General features: G+C 40.5%; 1 protein-coding gene and 1 pseudogene across 1 annotated transcript in view; one reads left to right on the forward strand and one right to left on the reverse strand.

Moving 5' to 3' along the window:
• The first annotated feature begins 3,337 nt into the window (after positions 1-3,337).
• PIAS1 (protein inhibitor of activated STAT 1) overlaps positions 3,338-19,618 on the forward strand; it is a 220,401-nt gene continuing 204,120 nt past the window's right edge. Inside the window, exon 1 of the mRNA XM_055362712.2 lies at positions 3,338-3,494. Coding sequence (XP_055218687.1) covers positions 3,360-3,494 — 135 coding nt within the window. The 5' untranslated portion in view covers positions 3,338-3,359. The remainder of the gene's footprint in view (positions 3,495-19,618) is intronic.
• LOC134757333 (small ribosomal subunit protein uS8-like) lies at positions 8,692-9,504 on the reverse strand (annotated as a pseudogene).

Below are 19,618 nucleotides of genomic sequence, written 5' to 3' on the forward strand. Positions count from 1 at the left end.
CTGCAACCTCAGCCTCCTGGGCTCAAGTAATCCTCCTGCCTCAGCCTCCTGAGTAGCTGGGACTACAGGCATAAACCACTATGCCTGGCTTATTTTTGTATTTTTTGCAGAAAGGGGTTTCACCATGTTGCCCAGGCTGGTCTTGTACTCCTGGGCTCAAGTGATCTGCCCTCCTCAGCTTCCCAAAGTGCTGGGATTAAAGGTGTGAGCCACCGGGTGTGACTAATTCTTTCAGTTATATACCCAGGAGAGGAATGGCTGGATCACAGGGCAATTCTTGTTTAAGTTATTGAAGAAGTGCCAAATTGCTTTCTACAGTGGATGCACCATTTTACATTTCCACCAGCAACATATGAGGGTTCTAACTGCTCCACATCCTCAACAACACTTGTTATTTTCCTTTATAAAAAAAATTATAACCATTCTAGTGGGTGCAAAAATAGTGTCTTATTGTGTTTTTTTATTTGAATTTCCCTAATGACAATGATACTAAGCATCTTTTATGTGCTTCTTGGCCATTGTATAACTTCTTTAGAGAAACGTCTATTCAAGTCCATTGCCCATTTAAAAATTGGTTGTCTTTTTGTTGTTGAGTTGTAGGAGATTGTCATATATTCTGGATACTACAAGTCCTTATCAGATATATGATTTGCAAATATTTTCTTCCATTCTGTACATTGTCATTTCATTCTCTTAAAAGCATCTTTTGATGTTTTTGATTTTGATGAAATCCAATTTATCTAATTTTTTTCTTTTTTTTGCCTTTTATTTATTTATTTATTTATTTATTTATTTATTTATTTATTTATTTTTTGAGGCAGAATCTTGCTCTGTTGCCCAGGCTGGAGTGCAATGGTGCAACTCTGGCTCGCTGCAACCTCTGCCTTCTGGGTTCAAGTGATTTTCCCACCTCAGTCTCCTGAGTAGCTGGGTCTACAGGCACGCGCCACCACCCCCAGCTAATTTTTGTATTGTTAGTAGAGACAAGGTTTCACCATGTTGGCCAGGCTGGTCTTGAACTGCTGACCTCAAGTGATCCGCCCACCTCAGCCTCCCAAAGTGCTGGGATTACAGATGTGAGCCACCATGCCCGATCTCTAATTTTTTCTTTTGTTGCTTGTGTTTTTTGTGTCATTTCTTAAGCCAATGCCAAATCTGAGGTCATGGACATTTACCTTTATATGTTCATGTAAGAGTTTTATGGTTTTAGCTCTTACATTTAGGTCTTTTGTCCATTTTGCATTAGTTTTTGTATATGGTGCAATGTAGGGTTCCAACTTCATTCTTTTGTGTGTAGATATCCAGTTTTCCCATCATAATTTGTTGAAGAGGCTCTTCTTTCCCTTTGAATGGTCATAGTAGTCTTTGAAAATCAGTTGACCATGGATGTATGAATTTATTTCTAGACTTTTAATTCTATCTCATTTATCTGTATGTCTATCCTTATGCCAGTACATGTACATGATGATTACTGTAGCTTTGTATGAAGTTTTGAAATCAGGAAGACTAAGTCCTCCAACTTAGTTCTTTTTCATGATTGTTTTGGCTATTCATGGTCCCTTACAATTCTGTATGAATTTTAGGATCATGTTGTCTATTTCTGCAAAAAGGCCTTTGGGATTTTGATAGAGATTGCATTGAATCTGTAGATTGCTTTGTGTAGTATTGCCATTTTAATATTAAGTCTTCAAAGCCACAAACTCAGGATGTTTTTCCATTTATTTAGATCTTCTTTATTTTAACAATGTTTTCATTGTATTAGTCTCACATCTTCTTGGTTAAATATACTGTTAAGTATTCTATTTTTTAAAATTGTTTAAAGTTTTTTTTGAGACAGGGTCTCATTTGCTTGAGACAGGGTCTCATTCTGTCACCCAGGCTAGAGTGCAATGGCACCATCTGGGATCACTGCAACCTCCACCTCCCAGGTTCAGGTGACCCTCCCACCTCAGCCTCCCGAGTAGCTGGGACCACTGGCATGCCCCAGCACGCCTGGCTAATTTTTGTATTTTTTTATAGAGACAGAGTTTCACCATGTTGGCCAGGTTGGTCTCAAATTCCTGGGTTCAAGCCATCTGCCTGCCTTGGCCTCCCAAAGTGCTGGGATTACAAGCATGTGCCAAGGTGCCTGGCGTATTCTATTTTCCACCCCCCTACAATGTAATAGACCTTATTTTGGGAGGGCAGTTTTAGGTTTACAGAAAAATTAAGCAGAAAGTTCCAGTATACATCTTTAAAAAAATTTTTTTTTGGTGATATTATACACGAAATTGTTTTCTTAATTTTCTTTTTTGGATTGTTCATTGCCTTACATGTACAGAAATATAGCTGATTTTTGTGTGTTGATCTTGCACTCTGCAACTTTGCTGAATCCTTCTATTAGTTCTAATTGCTGTTAATATTTGACGGTTGCCCTAGTCCATATACCATCTCCCTGCCATTTAATTGTTGAAGAAACTAAGTGGCTAGGACTTGCCCAGGGTCCTGCTGCCTTTTATGGCTCAGCTTGGTACAGGCTTAGCACTTTTTCCCTTCAGAGCTCCAACTCACTCCTTAAATTGAACCCCAATTTTTCAGTGTAATTTGCAGGTACAAATTTCAGCCAGTTGCCTCTACAAAGCCCCTGTCCATCCCTTCCAAATCTCTGATCTCTTTCTATTCATTTGACCCATATGCCCATTATCATGAGCCCAGCGTGGACTCCCACGCGGACCCTGGCCCCCAGCCCTGGCCACAGGGTCACAGAGATAACTCCGTGGGAAATTATACCCCAGGGCCCTTTGCTCCTGACTCCCCACGTGGAGCAGAGAACCACTCAGATGCGTGCTTCCAGCCCCCACCTCGGACGACCCGCTGTCCCCCTCTCACGGCTGTTTGCCCGGGCGTTCTAGGATGCTCTGGTATTAGAGCACCCTGCCTATTCCTGGCCCCCTGAGCACCAACAAGCCCGTCTCAGGCCTCCAAAGCTCTGCATACGTTGCCCTGGCAAGGTCAGACTCTTTGGCTGCAACACGTCCGTCAAGAAGCCAGGCAAATCTAGCATGCAAACTAGGATCATTTTCGGGCGTTGGGGCCCCCCCCCCGCTTGAAATCTGGTTTCCATGTTCACAAAACGCAGCCCGACTGGTGGAACTCGCGACTCCAGACGCAGAGAAGCTGTGGGCAGAGGCAGAGGCGGAGGCAGAGGGTGGGAATGCAGCCTGGCGTTGGAGTGGGGAGAAAGGGGAGGGAGGAACCGCGCGCCCAGGCCCCGCCCGGTTGCCTAGGTGACGGGGAGCGAGAGGAAGAAGTGGGGGCTGAGCTGATCCGAGCATTTCAGATCTTAATACCGAACAGCTCAGCCCCCAAGAGGGAGTAGGATGGAAGCCCCAAGCCAAGGGAGTCATCTTCATTATTTTACCCTGGTACCTAGTGTTCTGCTGCTCATGGAGAAACAGAATGTCAGTCCTGGAAAAGAGCTTGCGAAGTCTCCTTGCCCAGTGGTTTTCAAGCAGGTTTGTAGCTAAAGATTCTCGTTTCAAAGAAAACCTTACCAAGAACCTCGGTTTGCAAAACAGACCTATAGGGAGCTAAGTCACCCCACTTCACCTTCCCAGATTGTGGAAAAACTCTGGTCTGGGCCCAAACCGTCCTTGTAGAGATGGGAAAACTGAGGTCCCCAGACAGGCACTGCATTGCCCAGGGACACCCAGGACATAAATTCGCTGCAGAACCAGGATTGGAAACGATCTCCCAGTGATCACCATAGAGCAAGTATGAAGAAGCGGATCCTTTGAAGTAGCTGGGAAGAGAACAGGCACACAGGATGTTTTAGGAACCTGGAATTTCCAGACCTGCTGAGACAACACAATCCCCTTATTTTACAGACGAGGAAACTGAGGCCCAGAAAGGAGGCAGTGGCAAGTTAGTAGAGTGGTCCTAAGTGGAGTAATATTCCCTTAGAAAGAAGATGCATTTGAGCATTTGGCTTTCTGGCTAGCTCAAGCAATAAATCTTTGCTGAAATTCTGAGGTGCCAGATGGCGCAGGGGAGGAGCACTGGCCTGGGAGTTTCATCCCCCTCTGTTACTGACGAACCCCGTGACCTTGGGAGATTTATTTTAAAGAGTCAAAGGGATCATCCCCAGGTTTGTAAGAGGTCCAGAAGAGTAATAGGATTAAATGGTGCTTCAGAGTGTTTTATATTGTTTCTAAATGTCAGGGCCTCTTTGGGGGAAGGGAAGTAAGCACACTGCTCTTTAAAGACTGAATTTGACAGTGGGTTTTTTAAACGCTCTTTATTTTTCTTTTTCATTTTTCATGGCTAATTATAAAGTAACACATGGCCATTTCAGAAAATGTGTAAAGTACAGAAAATGAAAGGAAAAAAAAGAAAGGAAAATCACCCATAAACACATCACCCAGAGGCAACCATTGTTATACATTGTTGTACATTTCCTTTCAGTCTTTTTTCTCTAATTTTTTTCTTGTACAGCGTAAATTGTATTTTTAATTATGTTGTAATTTTTAATAATTTCATTTAATTGTTTAATAATTAATATTAAACTTAGAATATTAAAGCTAAAGATCTGTCTGATCACCACCCACAGCCCTGGGTTCTTTGATGTATTAATTTTCCAGACCATTTAATTTTTTTCCCACTTATTTACACTCATTTTTCATTTATTTATACCTATTTCATTTATGTAGACCCACAGGAAGTGTACAGTGTAATAATAAACGTATATATATATATAATATTGTATATGTGTTTTACACAATGGTATAATGTTTTCTCTGCAATTTGCTTTTTTCTTTTTTGCTCATTTGACACCTATATTATTCGATCTTATGTATAAGCCACTTTGTATCTACCCATTTTGTTCTTGATGAGCATATACATTGGTTGCAATTTTTTGCTACTGTGATAAATTCTACAATGAATAACCTTTGCATGTTCTTCTGCACAGGGGCTAGTGTTTCTCTGGTGGTAGATGCACGGAAGTAGAATTGCTGAATATGCATTTATTTACTTTTAATCCACACTGCCAAATTGCTCTCTAAAGCTACTGCATATAATGAGCATCCTTGTTAGCTTATAACACTGCTTTGCTTGATTATAAAACTTCACTTTTAAAAAAAACTTACATTTTTTAGAATCTACTGAGTGAAAATAATTTATTTTTGTATGATTTTCCTGAGTATTAGTATGATTAAGCATATTGTTTACTGGCTATTTAAAAAATTAGTTTATAGAGTTGCTTTATATATTTAGGCCACTATCTTTTTTTCTGTATCTATCACAAGCATTTTCCTCAGTCTGCTGATTATTTTTTAATCTTGTTTGCAATGTCTTTTGACATGCAGAATTTTAAATACTTAATATGGCAAAATTTATGTATTTTCCTTTATAGATTTTTGTTTTTTGTTCAAAAAGATTTGATCTACGTTTTTCACTAATAATTTTAAGTATCTATTTACTTATCTTTTTTTAAACATTAAAACATTGACTCCATCTGGATTTATTTTGGTGTATGTATGTGATAGGAATCTAATTTTGTTGCTTTGCATATGGGTCGTTAATTGCTTTAATACCAATTATTGAATAGTCTTTTTTCCACTGATTTCGAATACCAACTCTATCGTATACCAAATCCCCATATAAACACAGATCTATTTCCTGACCCTTTACTCTTTTCCATTTATCCATTTATCTCCTTTTCTATTTTTATGCAAATACTACACTGTTTTGACTATTGATTTATAATGTATCTTAACAGCTGATGGGCAATTTACCCACTTTTTCTGTTTCATTGCCTTGGTTCTTCCTGTACATGTATTCTTCCATATGAATTCATTTATGAAGGTCTGTGAAAAGTCTTTTGAGTAATTTGATTGTTATTGCATCAAATTCATACCTAGATTTTGAGAAATGTATCTAGAATATAGCGTCTTTCTATCCAAGAATCTGACATGTTGATTTGTAGGGTCTTTTAAAATGTGTTTTAGTCAAGTTTAAAATCACCTTCATAAAGATCTTTTACTAAAATTTTTCCTAAAGACTTTATAGTCTTTGTTACTATTGTTTTTTTCCAATTACATTTTCTCATAGCTTATACTTGTAAGTAGAAAGGCAATTAATTTTGGTACATTGGTACTATTAATTCTGACAGTTTGTTCATTGGTTCTTTTAGGTCTTCTAGATAAGGCAACCAAATCTCATCTATATATAATTAATGCTTTGCTTTGTCTTCTTCCCTTCTAATATTTATATGTCTATTTTGGAGGTAATCTTATTGCATGAAGTTGGGTATGATGAAGAAGGGGAATAGTGGGTATTCTAATCTTGCTCTTGACATTAATGAGAATACATCTAATGATGTACCTTGTTAGTAGGCTCAGTGCTGTAACAGAAAACTCCAATACCTCAATGGCCAAACACAACATACTGGATTAAGGTGGGCCCTAAATCCAATATGACTGGTGTTCTTATAAGAAAAGAGAAATTTGGACCCTGAGACAGACACACAGGGAGAATGCCATGTGATGACTGAAGCAGAGATTGGAGTGATGTGTCTATAAGCCAAGGATTGCTGGCAATCATCAGAAGACAGTAAGAGGTTAGGAAGCCACCTCCTTCAGTGAGAACATGGTGTCACCAACACTTTGATTTCAGTTCTAGCCTCCAAAACTATTAGGCAATAAATGTCTACTGTGTTAAGCCACACAGTGTGTGGTAATTTGTTATGGCAGCCCTAGGGAAGCAATGCAAAAGCTAAGTTAATTCATCATTAGTCTTTCTTGCTTTATAATAAGTGCAAGTAAGTTTATATATTTCCCTGAAGACTACTTTAACGTCATCTTAAAGTAGTACTTCAGTTAATTCTAATTTTATTGTAGTTTTTTGTCAACTCATTAATTATTTAGACCTGTGTTTTAAAACTTCTCGGTGTATACAAGTTTCTAGCCATCTTCCTGTTGTTGCTGACATAACATTTTATCATTAAATGTTTTATATTATTTCACTTTACTTACTTACTTATTTTTTGAGATGGGGTCTAGCTATGTTGCTCAGGCTGGACTCAAACTCCTGGGCTCAAGCAATCATCCTACCTCCTCCTCCTAAGTAGCTGGGACTGTGCCCAGCTATATCACTTAAAAAAATTTTTTTGGAACTTACTGTGCAGTTAAATACTTAGTCAATACTTAGTCAATTTTTATAAATGTTCCATTTGTATTTGTGAAGAATGTACATTTTCTATTCAAAGTTCTACATATATCCATTACATTGACAGGTTGTCTGTTCATTGCTGTGTTAAAGACTAGCTAATTGATGAACAAACTTGTTCCCCTTCCTCCTGGGCACACAACTAGGCTACATTTCCTGGACTTTTTGCAATTAGATGTGGTCTTGTACTGAGTTTTGGCCAATGGAGCATGAGCAGAAATTATGTGTGCCACTTCCAGGCCCAGCTTACGTGTGTTTCTCCTTTCTGTCTGTCACTATGAATGCCAAGATCTCAACACAGAGCGACCTTGGCAACTACATGTTGAAGGTGGCAGAGTTTCTATCAGCTTGAATTCCTGGCAGAGACCCTTCCTCCGTGCCCCACAACCAAACATTGAACTTTACATGAAAAAGAAATTAACCTTGATTGTCTAAGTGTTCGGCTACTCTTAGTTAAAAGTTTATTTGCTACAGTTGCTAGTGTGACTTAAACTAATACTGTTTTGTTCTTCAGATACTCTATACTTTTTTGTCTTCTTGATTTGTCAGTGTCTGATGAATGTGTGTGAGTCTCTCAATATAAATATAGGTCTAGGCTGGGCACAGTAGCTCATGCCTGTAATCTCAGCATTTTGGGAGGCAGAGATGAGAGGATCACTTGAACCCAGGAGTTTGAGACTAGACTGGGTAACAAAGTGAGACCCCATCTTTACAAAAACTAAAAAAAATTAGCTAGGTGCAGTAGTCTGTGCTTGTAGTCCCATCTACTTGGGAGGCTAAGGCAGGAGGACCCCTTGAGCCCAGGAGTTCAAGGTTATAGTGAGGTATGATCATGTCACTGTACTCCAGCCTGGGTGACAGAGCAAGAACCTGTCTTAAAAAAAAAAAAAAAAAAGACCGGGCACAGTGGCTCACACCTGTAATCCCAGCACTTTGGGAGGCCGAGGTGGGTGGATCACTTCAGGTCAGGAGTTCAAGACCAGCCTGGCCAACATGGTGAAACCCCATCTCTACTAAAAATACAAAAATTATTCGGGCATGGTGGTGCGTGCCTGTAATCCCAGCTACTCAGGAGGCTGAGGCAGGATAATCGCTTGAACCTGGGAGGCGGAGGTTGCAGTGAGCTGAGATTGCACCACTTTACTCCAGCCTGGGTGACAGACTGAGACTCCATCTCAAAAAAAAAAAAAAAATACACAGACACACACACACACAGACACACACACACAGACACACATAGCTATATGATTCCAGTTGTATACAAATTATAAATTATTTAGTAATCCATAAACTCTTGCTGTATATTTCAAAGCTATGTTGTTAGATATGTAAACTCGTGTTATAATTTTTGGGAAAAGTATTCTTTTTATCAGTATGAAAATTATTTTTGCTGATATTTGCCAGGTTTTAACCATTTTATTTATTCATGTTTTGGAAGCACCAGGGTCCACTAAGACATTTTATTTATAGGTATGTATTACACCCCTAGAAAAAGAATCCCAGGATTTTCCCTCATATGTGTTCTTGTCTTGCTTTTTCTTATGGTCCATGATGCCAGCTGAGGTTGTTAGTACAATGAATTGAAACGGTGGGATGAAAGCAGGTTATTCTGCCGTTTTTCTAGATCTTTGAGTTGGACATTGATATGATTTGGATGTGTGTCCCCCTCCAAATCTCATGTTGAAATGTGATCCCCAATGTTGAAGGTGGGGCCCAGTGGGAGGTGTTTGAGTCATGGGGGCAGATGACTTAAGAATGGCTTGGTGCCCTCCTTGCTGTAAGGAGTGAGTTCTGGCTCTGAGAGTTCATCGAGATGGGGTTGTTTAAAGGAGTGTGGCCCCCTCCCTCCATCCCTTGCTTCCATTCTTGCCATGTGATGTGCCTGCTCCCCCTTCACCTTGTGCCACGAGTGGAAGCTTCCTGAGGCCTTCACCAGAAGCAGATGCCAGTGCTATGCTTCTTGTACAGCTTGCAGAACTGTTAGCCAAAATAAATCTCTTTTCTTTATATATTACCCAGCCTCAAGTATTTCTTTATAGCAATGTGAAACAGACCAACACACATCAAATCTGGGGCTGATCACTCCACACTTATTTAACCTGCCTGTGAGGTTCACTATTTTCTCAGCTCTGTGGTCATCAATGGTTTCAAATCACCAATGTAGCCATGCTTCATCATCACAGTTAGAAACTGGATGATGACTTTGGAGAATGGCCTAATAAGAACCTGGCATTTACTCCTCTTCTCAGCATTGTTGATGCTCTTGAGAGCATCAGCCAGGACATTCATGTGCACCATTATGGCTGCTGGGTAGCCTCACCCTCCCAAGCTCCCAGTAAAGCCCCAGCAATGAGAAGCTGCACTGCCCACCTGGCCACAAATCCCCAATGCTGCCTGCCCCAGGCCAAGGCGCACTGTCTTAGTTGCTAAGAGGAGCCAGGCACTGCAGTATAAGCCTGGGCTACCGCCTTTCTGGGTGGTTGAAAGTTCCGGCTCTCACCAGTGCTGCAGCCTGCACTTCATGGACCCGGGTCCCCAGAATGTGGAGCATGGGGTGTCTGGACATGGCTCTCCTCTATGCCTGTCTAGGACCCTGCAAGGCCAGGATTCCTGCCCAGTGGGGCCCAGTGTCCTCAAAGAGCACTGAACCTGAGCCTTAGATTGCAGGATGGTGCCAATGACTGATGATCTTAACCATTTTGAAGTGTAAAGTTCAGTGGCATTAAATACATATGCATTGTTGCACAGCCATTACTACCATCCATTTCCAGAAAGTTTTCATCTTCCCCAACTGAAACTCTGTACCCATTGAACGCTAATTCCCCATTTTCCCCCTCCTGCCCTCCCAACTGCCATTTTACTTTTTGTCTCTGTGAATTTCACTACCACATATAGATGGAATCATACAATATTTAGCCTTTTGTGACTGGCTTATTTCACTTAGCATAATGTCTTCAAGGTTCATTCATGTTGTAGCATGTGTCAGTTCTTCATTTTTTTTGCTGAATAATATTCTACTGTAACATTCTTTTCTTTAAAAAAACAACAGGTTGGGCTGGGCGCGGTGGCTCACACCTGTAATCCCAGCACTTTGGGAGGCCGAGGCAGGGGGATCACAAGGTCAGGAGTTTGAGACCAGCCTGACCAACATGGTGAAACCCTGTCTCTACTAAAAATACAAAAATTAGCCAGGCATGGTGGTGCGTGCCTGTAATCTCAGCTATTCAGGAGGCTGAGGCAGGAGAATCACTTGACCCTGGGAGGTGGAGGTTGCAGTGAGTTGAGATCACACCACTGCACTCCAGCCTGGGCAACCGAGTGAGACTCCATTTCAAACAAAAAAAAGGTTTATTAAGATACAATTCACATACCATAAAATTCACCCTTTTAAAGTATCTAATGATGGCCAGGCACAATGGCTCACACCTGTAATCCCAGCACTTTAAGAGGCCGAGATGGGCAGATCACTTGAGCCCAGGAGTTTGAGACCCAGCAACATGGAGAAACCCCGTCTCTACCAAAAATACAAAAAAATTAGCTGGGTGTCGTGGTGTGCACCTGTAATCCCAGCTACTTGGGAGGCTGAGGCGGGAGGATTGCTTGAGCCCATAAGGCAGAGGTTGCAATGAGCCTCGATTGAGCCACTGCACTCCAACCTGGATAACAGAGTGAAACCCTGTCTCAAAAAAATAAATAAAATTTAAAAATTAAGTATATATTGGGCATTTTTCATACATTTACAGAGTTGTCCAACCATTACCACTATCTAATTTCAGGACATTTTCATCACCCCTGCAGCCATTAGCAGTCACTTCTCATTTTCCCCTCCCTCCAGGACCTGGCAATCATTAACATATTTTCTGTCTCTATGGATTTTCCCCTTCTGGACATTTCATGTAAATAGAATCATACACAGCTGGGCATGGTAGTGTGCACTGGTAGTCCCAGCTGAGGCAGGCAGATTCTTGAAGCCCCAGAATTTCCAGGCTGTAGAGTGCGATGATCATGCCTGTAAACAGCCACTGCACTCCAGCCTTGGCAACATGGTGAGACGCTGTCTCTGAAATAAGTAAATAAATAGGGTCGTACAATATATGGCCTGTTGTGTTTGACTTCTTTTGCTTATAATATTCCCAAGGTTTACTTGTTATAGCATGTATCAGTACCTCATTCCTTTTTATTGTTGAATAATATTCCATTGTATGAGTATACCACATTTTGTATATCCATCTATCAGTCGATGGACATTTTAGTTGCTTCCAATTTTTAGCTATTATGAATAGTGTTGCTATGAACATTTGTATACAGATTTTTGTGTGAACATATGTTTTCACTTTTCTTGGGTATGTACCAGGAGTAGAATTGCTGGATTATATAGTAACTCTATGTTTAACATTTTGAGGAACCGCCAAATAGTTTTCCAAAGTGGCTGTACTATTTTACAATTCCATCAGCAATGTATGAGGGTTCCAATTTTTCCACATCCTTGCCAATACTTTTTATTGTCTATCTTTTTTATTATAGCAAGCCTGGTGGGTGTAGTGAGGTGCCTCATTGTGGTTTTTATTTGCATTTCCCTAATGACTAATGTTGAATTCTTTTCGTGTGCTTATTAACATTCATTTTTAATGCACATATGCAAGTATATTTTAAAGAACTAATTGGTATCTATGTCTTCACTGTCAAAAGACAAAATTACAACAAATTTAGTTTAAACATCTTAATTGGCTTTATTCGCATTTCTAGAATCAGGCAACACTTTATTCCACAAAATAGAATAAGTATTTTGATGAGCTGAGCAGAAGAGGTTGGTTTTTATAGGCAGAGAAGAGCTGAAGAAATCAGAAACAAAGAATGAAAAGTGGACTGGTAATTTCAAAGTTACTTTTTTTGTAAGGCAGGGACAGAGAGAAAGTATAATGGAAAGATAACTGATTGGTTAACTTCAGGTTACTTTTTTGGTAGAGATTAAAGCGGAGGGAACTTCATTATCAGCTGATTGTGACTGGCCTATTTGGGGAATTGGCTGTTATCTCTCTCCTCTTGTTACCAAAAGGTAACAGGTCTAGGTCCTTGGTCTAGGTCCTGCTGCTTACAGCACAGAGAGCCAATTACTGAGGCAACAAGTGTTGCCAAGAAAGAAGGATTTAACTGAGTGCTTCAGCTGAGGAGAAAGGAGATCAGTCTCAAATCCATCTCCCTGATTGACTAAAATTAGGGGTTTATATAACAGGGAAGAAATGTAACTACAAGTGGGAAAACAGGAACTTGGGGTAAGGACACAATCATGATGAGTGAGGGGCCTGTCATCTCATTGTCTGAATACTATGATCTCTTGAGTTTCATTTATTTGATACTTCTTGAGAAGCCAGGGGTTTCTTTCCTGAAGAAGGAACTCATAAAACAAATGTAAGTTTCAAGCTTTAAGACCAGAAGTGTCCATTTCTATGTTTATCAAAAAAAATCTATGGGACTGTTGGGTCGGTTTCATCCTGATTTCTCAGAAGGTCCGATAACAACTTACTTTCTGTTTGGTGAGATGGAACTTTAGCATGGGTGACTCCATTTTGGTTTTTAGCCTGGTCTGTTGAGGCCTAGGGCAGGAGCTTTGTTCAAAACAATGGCCTCCCATAATTAATTTTTACCATCACCCAAACAAGGCAAAAATATTAACAGGAAGCTTAATTTCATTACCTCCACTTTTTGTGGAATGTTCCTATGCATACTCAGTATGCTAACCCAAATTTTAGTTCTAGGTTGTTATAACTTTTCAGGAAGTTATTTAGATAAAAATAAGATTTATTCAATCATTTTAAGAAATTCACAGCTGGGTGTGGTGGCTCATGCCTATAATCTCAGCACTTTGGGAGGCCGAGGCAGGAGGATTGCTTGAGTCAGGGAGTTCAAGACCAGCCTGGACAACATGGTGAGACCCTGTTTCAACAAAAAATAAAAAATAACTGGGCATGGTGGTGCACACCTGTGGTCCCAACTACTTGAAAGGCTCCCAGCTACACCCAGTATTGCTTGAGCCCAGGAGTTCAAGGTTGCAGTGAGCCATGTTTGTGCCACTATACTCTAGTCTGGGCCACAGAGTGAGACCTTGACTCAATAAAAGAAATTCACCTTTGGTTTTTGCATGCCACTGTTTCCTCTTGGGTTTTTTTCTTAACTAGAGTACAACATCTAATTGCTTTTCTTTTTCCCCAAAAAGGATCTGGAAGGGAAGGAGTGAGTAAATTTTCTGAGTATTTTTATGTTTGAAAATACCAGTATTTCATCCTCACATTTAAATATAATTTGGCTATAAAATAATAAACTGAAATATCCCTTACTTTAGCATTTTGAAGGTATTGAATTTATGTTGCTAAAAAAGTCTGATATTATTCTTTTCTAGTGGGTACATCTAATTTTTTTTCTCTGAGCATTTAGAATTTTTTCTTTATCTTTGATGTTGTGCAGTTTCACTATGATAAGTCCAGATGTGGGTTAAAAAATTATTTTATTGGTACCTAGTGAAACCTTTCAATCTGAGAACCTACTTTTTAAAAAATACTGGAAAATCTCTAGTTATTATTTCTTTAAATGATACTTTCTCCCTGTTATCTCTGGCCTGTAATTCTAGAACTCTTATTAGATGAATATTGAATCTATTTGCTATATCTTTACCTTTTGTTTCTTTTTAAAATCCATCTCTCTTACTTCGTGTTGCATTCTGAAAGAATTCCCATACCACATCTTCCAGTTCCCTGATTCACCCTTTAACTGTGTTCATTCTGCTACTAGCCCATGTATTTTTTATTTCAATAATTATATATTTTATTACAAAATTTCTGTTTCTTGTTTACAACCAGCTATTCCTGTATCATGAATAAAATACTTTCTTATCTCTCTGAGGATTTATAAGCACATTTATTTTTAAGTCTAGTTCTGGTTTTCCCTATTAACTCTCTTTCTTCAGGTGTGCATTTGTCTGTCTGTTGGATCTGTGATCTCTTTTTTATAGTATCGCACTCCTCATGCATTTGGTGATCCTTGACTGTGTGCATTTTTGAGTTGCAATGTCTTGTTAGGCTGACAGCTGCCTTTGGTTGAGCTGCCTGTGTATAGAGAAGAGCAAAACAGTTACTGAGCTTGTGCTCCATACAATGTTGATAGGCAGGACCTGCTGCTAGGTGGGAAGCTCAGCAGCTGGTCTTTTAGGCTTGGATGTTTCTCATTCCTCCCAGATTTTGACAGCCACTCAATACATGACCCCTTCTCATTAATCCAAGTCCTTGCCCCCTAAACTCTTACATGCAGGGTAGGTGGAGAAATCCAAGGCTGATAGGCCTGGCTGCTCCTGCTACAGGTCCCCAGTTAATTCCCTTGTCAATTTCCCCAGAGTATCTTTTGTTCCAACTTTCTTCCATCACCTCTGGACATGGGACATCTTAGTGTTGCTCCTCCTTTTGAGGTGGTTCACTGCAGCTACTGTATCCTGGATTAGAAGAAAAATTTTTCCGTTTTGCTATAAAGCATATTATTAGGACAATGATGAGTTTATGTCTATGGATTAAGTAATGGTGATATGGTGTCATATCATCATTAATTTCCTGATTTTGATTATTTTCTGGTTTAAAAAGTCTCTATTTTTAGAAAAAACACATTAAAATAATCAGGGATAAACAAACCAGAACACACACACGTACATATTTTTATGCCATTAAAAACTCTTCCATAAACATCCATTGTAAGGCCTGCCTAAGACTCCACTGGCTGGGTACATTATAAATTGCTTAATTATGACCTTCATTTTGCCATTTCTATTATTTCTCATTTGTCTCTATGACAAGTAATCCTGAAATGAACACTCATATTTAATACTTTGTCTACATTTCAGATTTTCTTCCTTTGAATAAATCCATAGAAATGTTAACTACTGCCTAGGGTATGAACATTTTAAGATTCTTGGGCCAGGTGTGGTGGCTCACACCTGTAATCCTAACACATTGGGAGGTCAAGGAGGGAGGATTGCTTGAGCCCAGGAATTCGAGACAGGCCTGGGCAACATGATGACACCTCATCTCCACAAAAAATACAAAAACTAGCCAGGTTTGGTGGTGTATGCCTGTGGTGCCAGCTACTCAGGAGGCTGAGGTAGGACTGGTTGAGCCCAGGAGGTTGAGGCCACAGTGAGCTGTCATCACACCACTGCATTCAAGCCTGGGTGACAGAGTGAGACTTTGTCTCAAAAAAAAAAAATCCTTAATACATACTTGATTAATGTGAATTGGAATAACTCAATCATGTTCGTGCATATTCTCATTCATTTCATTTAAAAGTTTTGCTGATTTGAGGAGGAAAAGGGAAATTATATTTCATGTGGTTTTAATTGGCATTTCCTTTATCCCTAGAGGGGGTGATTTTTTTTCTCTTAAAGTAGTGGATTTTGTAAGTGTCTGCTCCTGGTTCCTGAGGGGATTTGTGACAGTCACATATTCCTCTCAGGGTTGGGAACAGCAAAGCTGTTTGTAACTTCTAAGAAGTAATACATGGTGATTAGCATACTAGAACATGCAGTCAAATCACTTGTGACATATCCATATTACAGCACAAGATTAAATTGACAATTTATTTAGACTCCTAGAATGAGAAAACACAATATCCCCAGGGAAGGATAAAGAGTGGGTGACAGAAGGAGGTAATTTCTTTGCCTGCTTGTTTACCTACTCCCCTCTTTTCTTCCTCCCATCTCTCTTCCTTATATTATATGCACATATAATATATTGTATATAGATATACATCTAATGTGTACATTCTCATATATATTATAATTATAATGGAATTATAAATAGTCCACGATAATATAATATATGCATGACGTTTCCAGGCATCAAGAAGATTTACAGCTATAAAGCCAGCTGTCTTTCCTCTGGGGCATATACTGTAGTGAAGGCAAGAAGACACATGCCTCAGAATTGCAATGCAAGGGGGCTGAGCCTGGCTTCAGCACCTTTACAAGCATTCTCACCTTACCTACCAACCTGAGCTCCACCTTTTCTCTGAAACCCTCCTTGCTTTTCTTGCTCAGCCCCTTGCTGTGCCTGGAATTCCCTTATCTTATTACCTCTCATCTAACCTAATCATCCTTCAAGGGCTGCTCAGATGCCACCCCTTCCAGGAAGCCTTCTCTGATCCCCCACTCTTAGATGCAAGGCTGTCTCTTTCTGCACGCTCCACCTCTCCAATGGGCTTGGCACTTTAAACTTGGCATTGTGGCTGTTGCTGTACTTGTCTTGTGTCCTCAATTAGTTCTAAACTCCTAGAGGGAGGACCTGATCTGATGCAGCTCTGTATCCCCATGTCACATACCTCAGCTCCTAGCATAGTAAAGGCAAACTGTAAACCTTCTGATAAAGGAGAGAATGAACACATCTATACAGTGTCCTTCAATTTCACAGTTTTCCCACATTATCTGCAATGTGTGCCTTGTGTGTACCAAATGGGACTAAATGTTAAATGAGCACCCCTCGGTGACTGCACAGAGGTTGGTCCATGGGCAAATTCCCAAAATGAAAGCAGGAACTGGGCATGTGAGTGTAGAATGGGCACAGGACTGGGAATCAGGAAGGTGCCGGGTTTCTACCCCAGCTCGGCCTCTACCCAGCTGTGTGACCTTGGAAGTTTGCCTCCCCTCTAGGCTTTGGTCTACCCATCTGTAGAATGGGACTTGGGGGTGATCTCCAATGCAAGGGTCTTTCCTTCTTACACATTCACCCTTCTAGCACAGAGTGTGTGTCAACTGCCCTGGCAGCCCCTGAAGGCTCAGTATTCAGAAAAGAGAAAGTAGCTGGGAGATACCAGGGCTGACATGTGCTGTCTGTTTTCTAGAAGGCTATGGAGCTTCCATAAAGATATATTTCATGTGAAACCTTTCCCCTTTTAGAGTTCATAAGTTATTTTATTTACATACACTTATATACGTGTGGCCTGTCTTAAAAAGTAATCATGAATGAAAGGCAACCCTCAGGCACAGCCCAGAAGATTAACTGTCAAAATGTAAAGATGAGTTCATTTTCTGTGGAAAAAAATGTAAATGCATAAGAAAGGACAGAGAAGTTTCCACACCTAACTAATAATAATGGTCTCCTTTGGGGAGGTGGGGAGGAAACTGAGGTTAGGGGCTCCAAAAAAACTTTAGTTTTATCAATATTCAATTTTTTAAGGAGGATATGCATATAATTTTATGATTAAAAATTAAATAATGAATAAGTTAAAAGGCCCAAGTGGTATTTAATGCTGCACTAATATAATTTTGAGTCTTGATACCTGTATGGGTATTTATCTTTATTTTTATTTCCCCAGTTCCCTCTCTCTCTCTCCTGTCTACATGTGAGGATTGGAAATCATTTCCAGCAAGAAGAGCTTGATTAAATAAAGGTGCTTGATACGGTTTGAGTCTGTGTCCCCACCTAAATCTCACACCAAATTATAATCCCCAGTGTTGGAGGTGGGGCCTGGTAGGAGGTGTGATTGGACCATGGGGGTGGGTTTCCCGTTTGGTGCTGTTCTTGTGATAGTGAGTTATAAGATCTGTTTTTGTTTGTTTGTTTGTTTGTTTATTTGACACAGGGTCTCACTCTGTCGCCCAGGCTGGAGTGCAGTGGCACCATCCTGGCTCACTGCAACATCCACCTCCCAGGTTCAAGTGATTCTCATGCCTCAGCCTCCCAAGTAGCTGGATTACAGGCGTAGGCCACCACACCCAGCTAATTTTTGTGTTTTCAGAAGAGACGGGGTCTTGCCATGTTGACCAGGTTGGTCTTGAACTCCTGGCCTCAAGTGATCCCAAAGTGCTGCAATTAGAGGCATGAGCCACCATGCCCGGCCAAGATCTGGTTGTTTAAAAGTGTGTAGCATCTCTACCGTCTTTTTCTTTCTCCTGCTCCAGCCATGTAAGACGTGCCTGCTTCTCCTTCACCTTCCCTTATCGTTGTAAGTTTCCTGAGGCCTCCCAAGCCATGCTTTCTGTACAGCCTGTGGAACCATGAGTCAATTAAACCTCTGTTCTTTATGAATTACCCAATTTCAGGTATCCCTTTATAGCAGCACAAGAATGGACTAATACACTGCTTTAATTTACAAGAACACTTTGCAAGAATTAGGACTCCTATCTCCTAAGATTATATATTTGCATGGAAAAGAAGCAGGTTGCTTGAAGAAAAGAATCAAGAATCAAAACTTTGCAATGAAGGATAAACTTGAAGTAAGAGTAATAAAATAAAGAATGTGGCTGGGCACAGTGGCTCACACCTGTAATCCCAGTACTTTGGGAGGCCGAGGTGGGCGGATCACAAGGTCAGGAGATCGAGACCATCCTGGCTACCATGGTGAAACCCCGCCTCTACTAAAAATACAAAAACAAAATTAGCCAGGCGTGGTGGCGGGTGCCTGTAGTCCCAGCTACTCGAGAGTCTGAGGTGGGAGAATGGCATGAACCTGGGAGGTGGAGCTTGCAGTGAGCCAAGATCGCACCACTGCACTCCAATTCCAGCCTGGGTGACAGAGCGAGGCTCCATCTCAAAAACAAAAAACAAAAAAACAAAAAAACGAATGCAGTTCAGGAAGAGGAGGTTGCAGACATACTTACAGAAGAGGTACCATGCTTTCTGGGACTGGGCATCAAGCCTGCTTCTGAAAGTCCTGGCAGCCAGGGAGGGAGAAAGAAAAATGCGATTTCTTCCATAATGCTTCTCATCAGAAAGAAGAATGCATTATAATTATACTGAGGGGCAAAGCTTGCCATGAAATGCTAAAAGAATTTTATGTAGGTATCATTATTATTGTCCCACGAAGAAACTGAGGCTCAGAATGATTTAGCATCTTGCCTAATATCCCCTAGCCAGCAAGTGGGGTGGCAAGATATTAACGTGGTGCTTTTCCATTAATTATCTTTTTCAATCCTAGTGACAGCAGTAAGAAATAGGCATTATTGTCCCTGTTTTAGAGATAAAGACACGGTAGCTTCCAAAGGTTGATGTGCTCAAGGGCATATAGGGAAAAGGCAAACTTGGATGCAGGCCCACATCTTAGGACTTCAGTGCCAGGAGGTCACAAAAGGCCTCTGCAGCACCTCCTCTCCCATTATCATGCCCTCTCTACCCCTCCAAGCCCCTATGTCCAAATACTCAACTGCTTGCTATTCTGCAGACACACAGTCCTTTTTGCCTACAATTCCCCATCACTGGAGTGCCCGTCATCACTGCCCTTCTTGGAAAAGCCTTCTCATTCTTCAACATCTCAATCAAATTTCATTCTTTCTTTGCTCTCCCTTGTATTCATGATCATAACATCATTTGAGCACTTCTCAGTATGCACTGTAGTTTTATATTTTAAAAGTATTGTTAGTTAGGGGAGGTAGCTTAGGCCT

The sequence above is a fragment of the Gorilla gorilla genome, chromosome 16 (assembly GCF_029281585.2).
Source record: "Gorilla gorilla gorilla isolate KB3781 chromosome 16, NHGRI_mGorGor1-v2.1_pri, whole genome shotgun sequence".
Classification (NCBI taxonomy): Eukaryota; Metazoa; Chordata; class Mammalia; order Primates; family Hominidae; genus Gorilla; species Gorilla gorilla.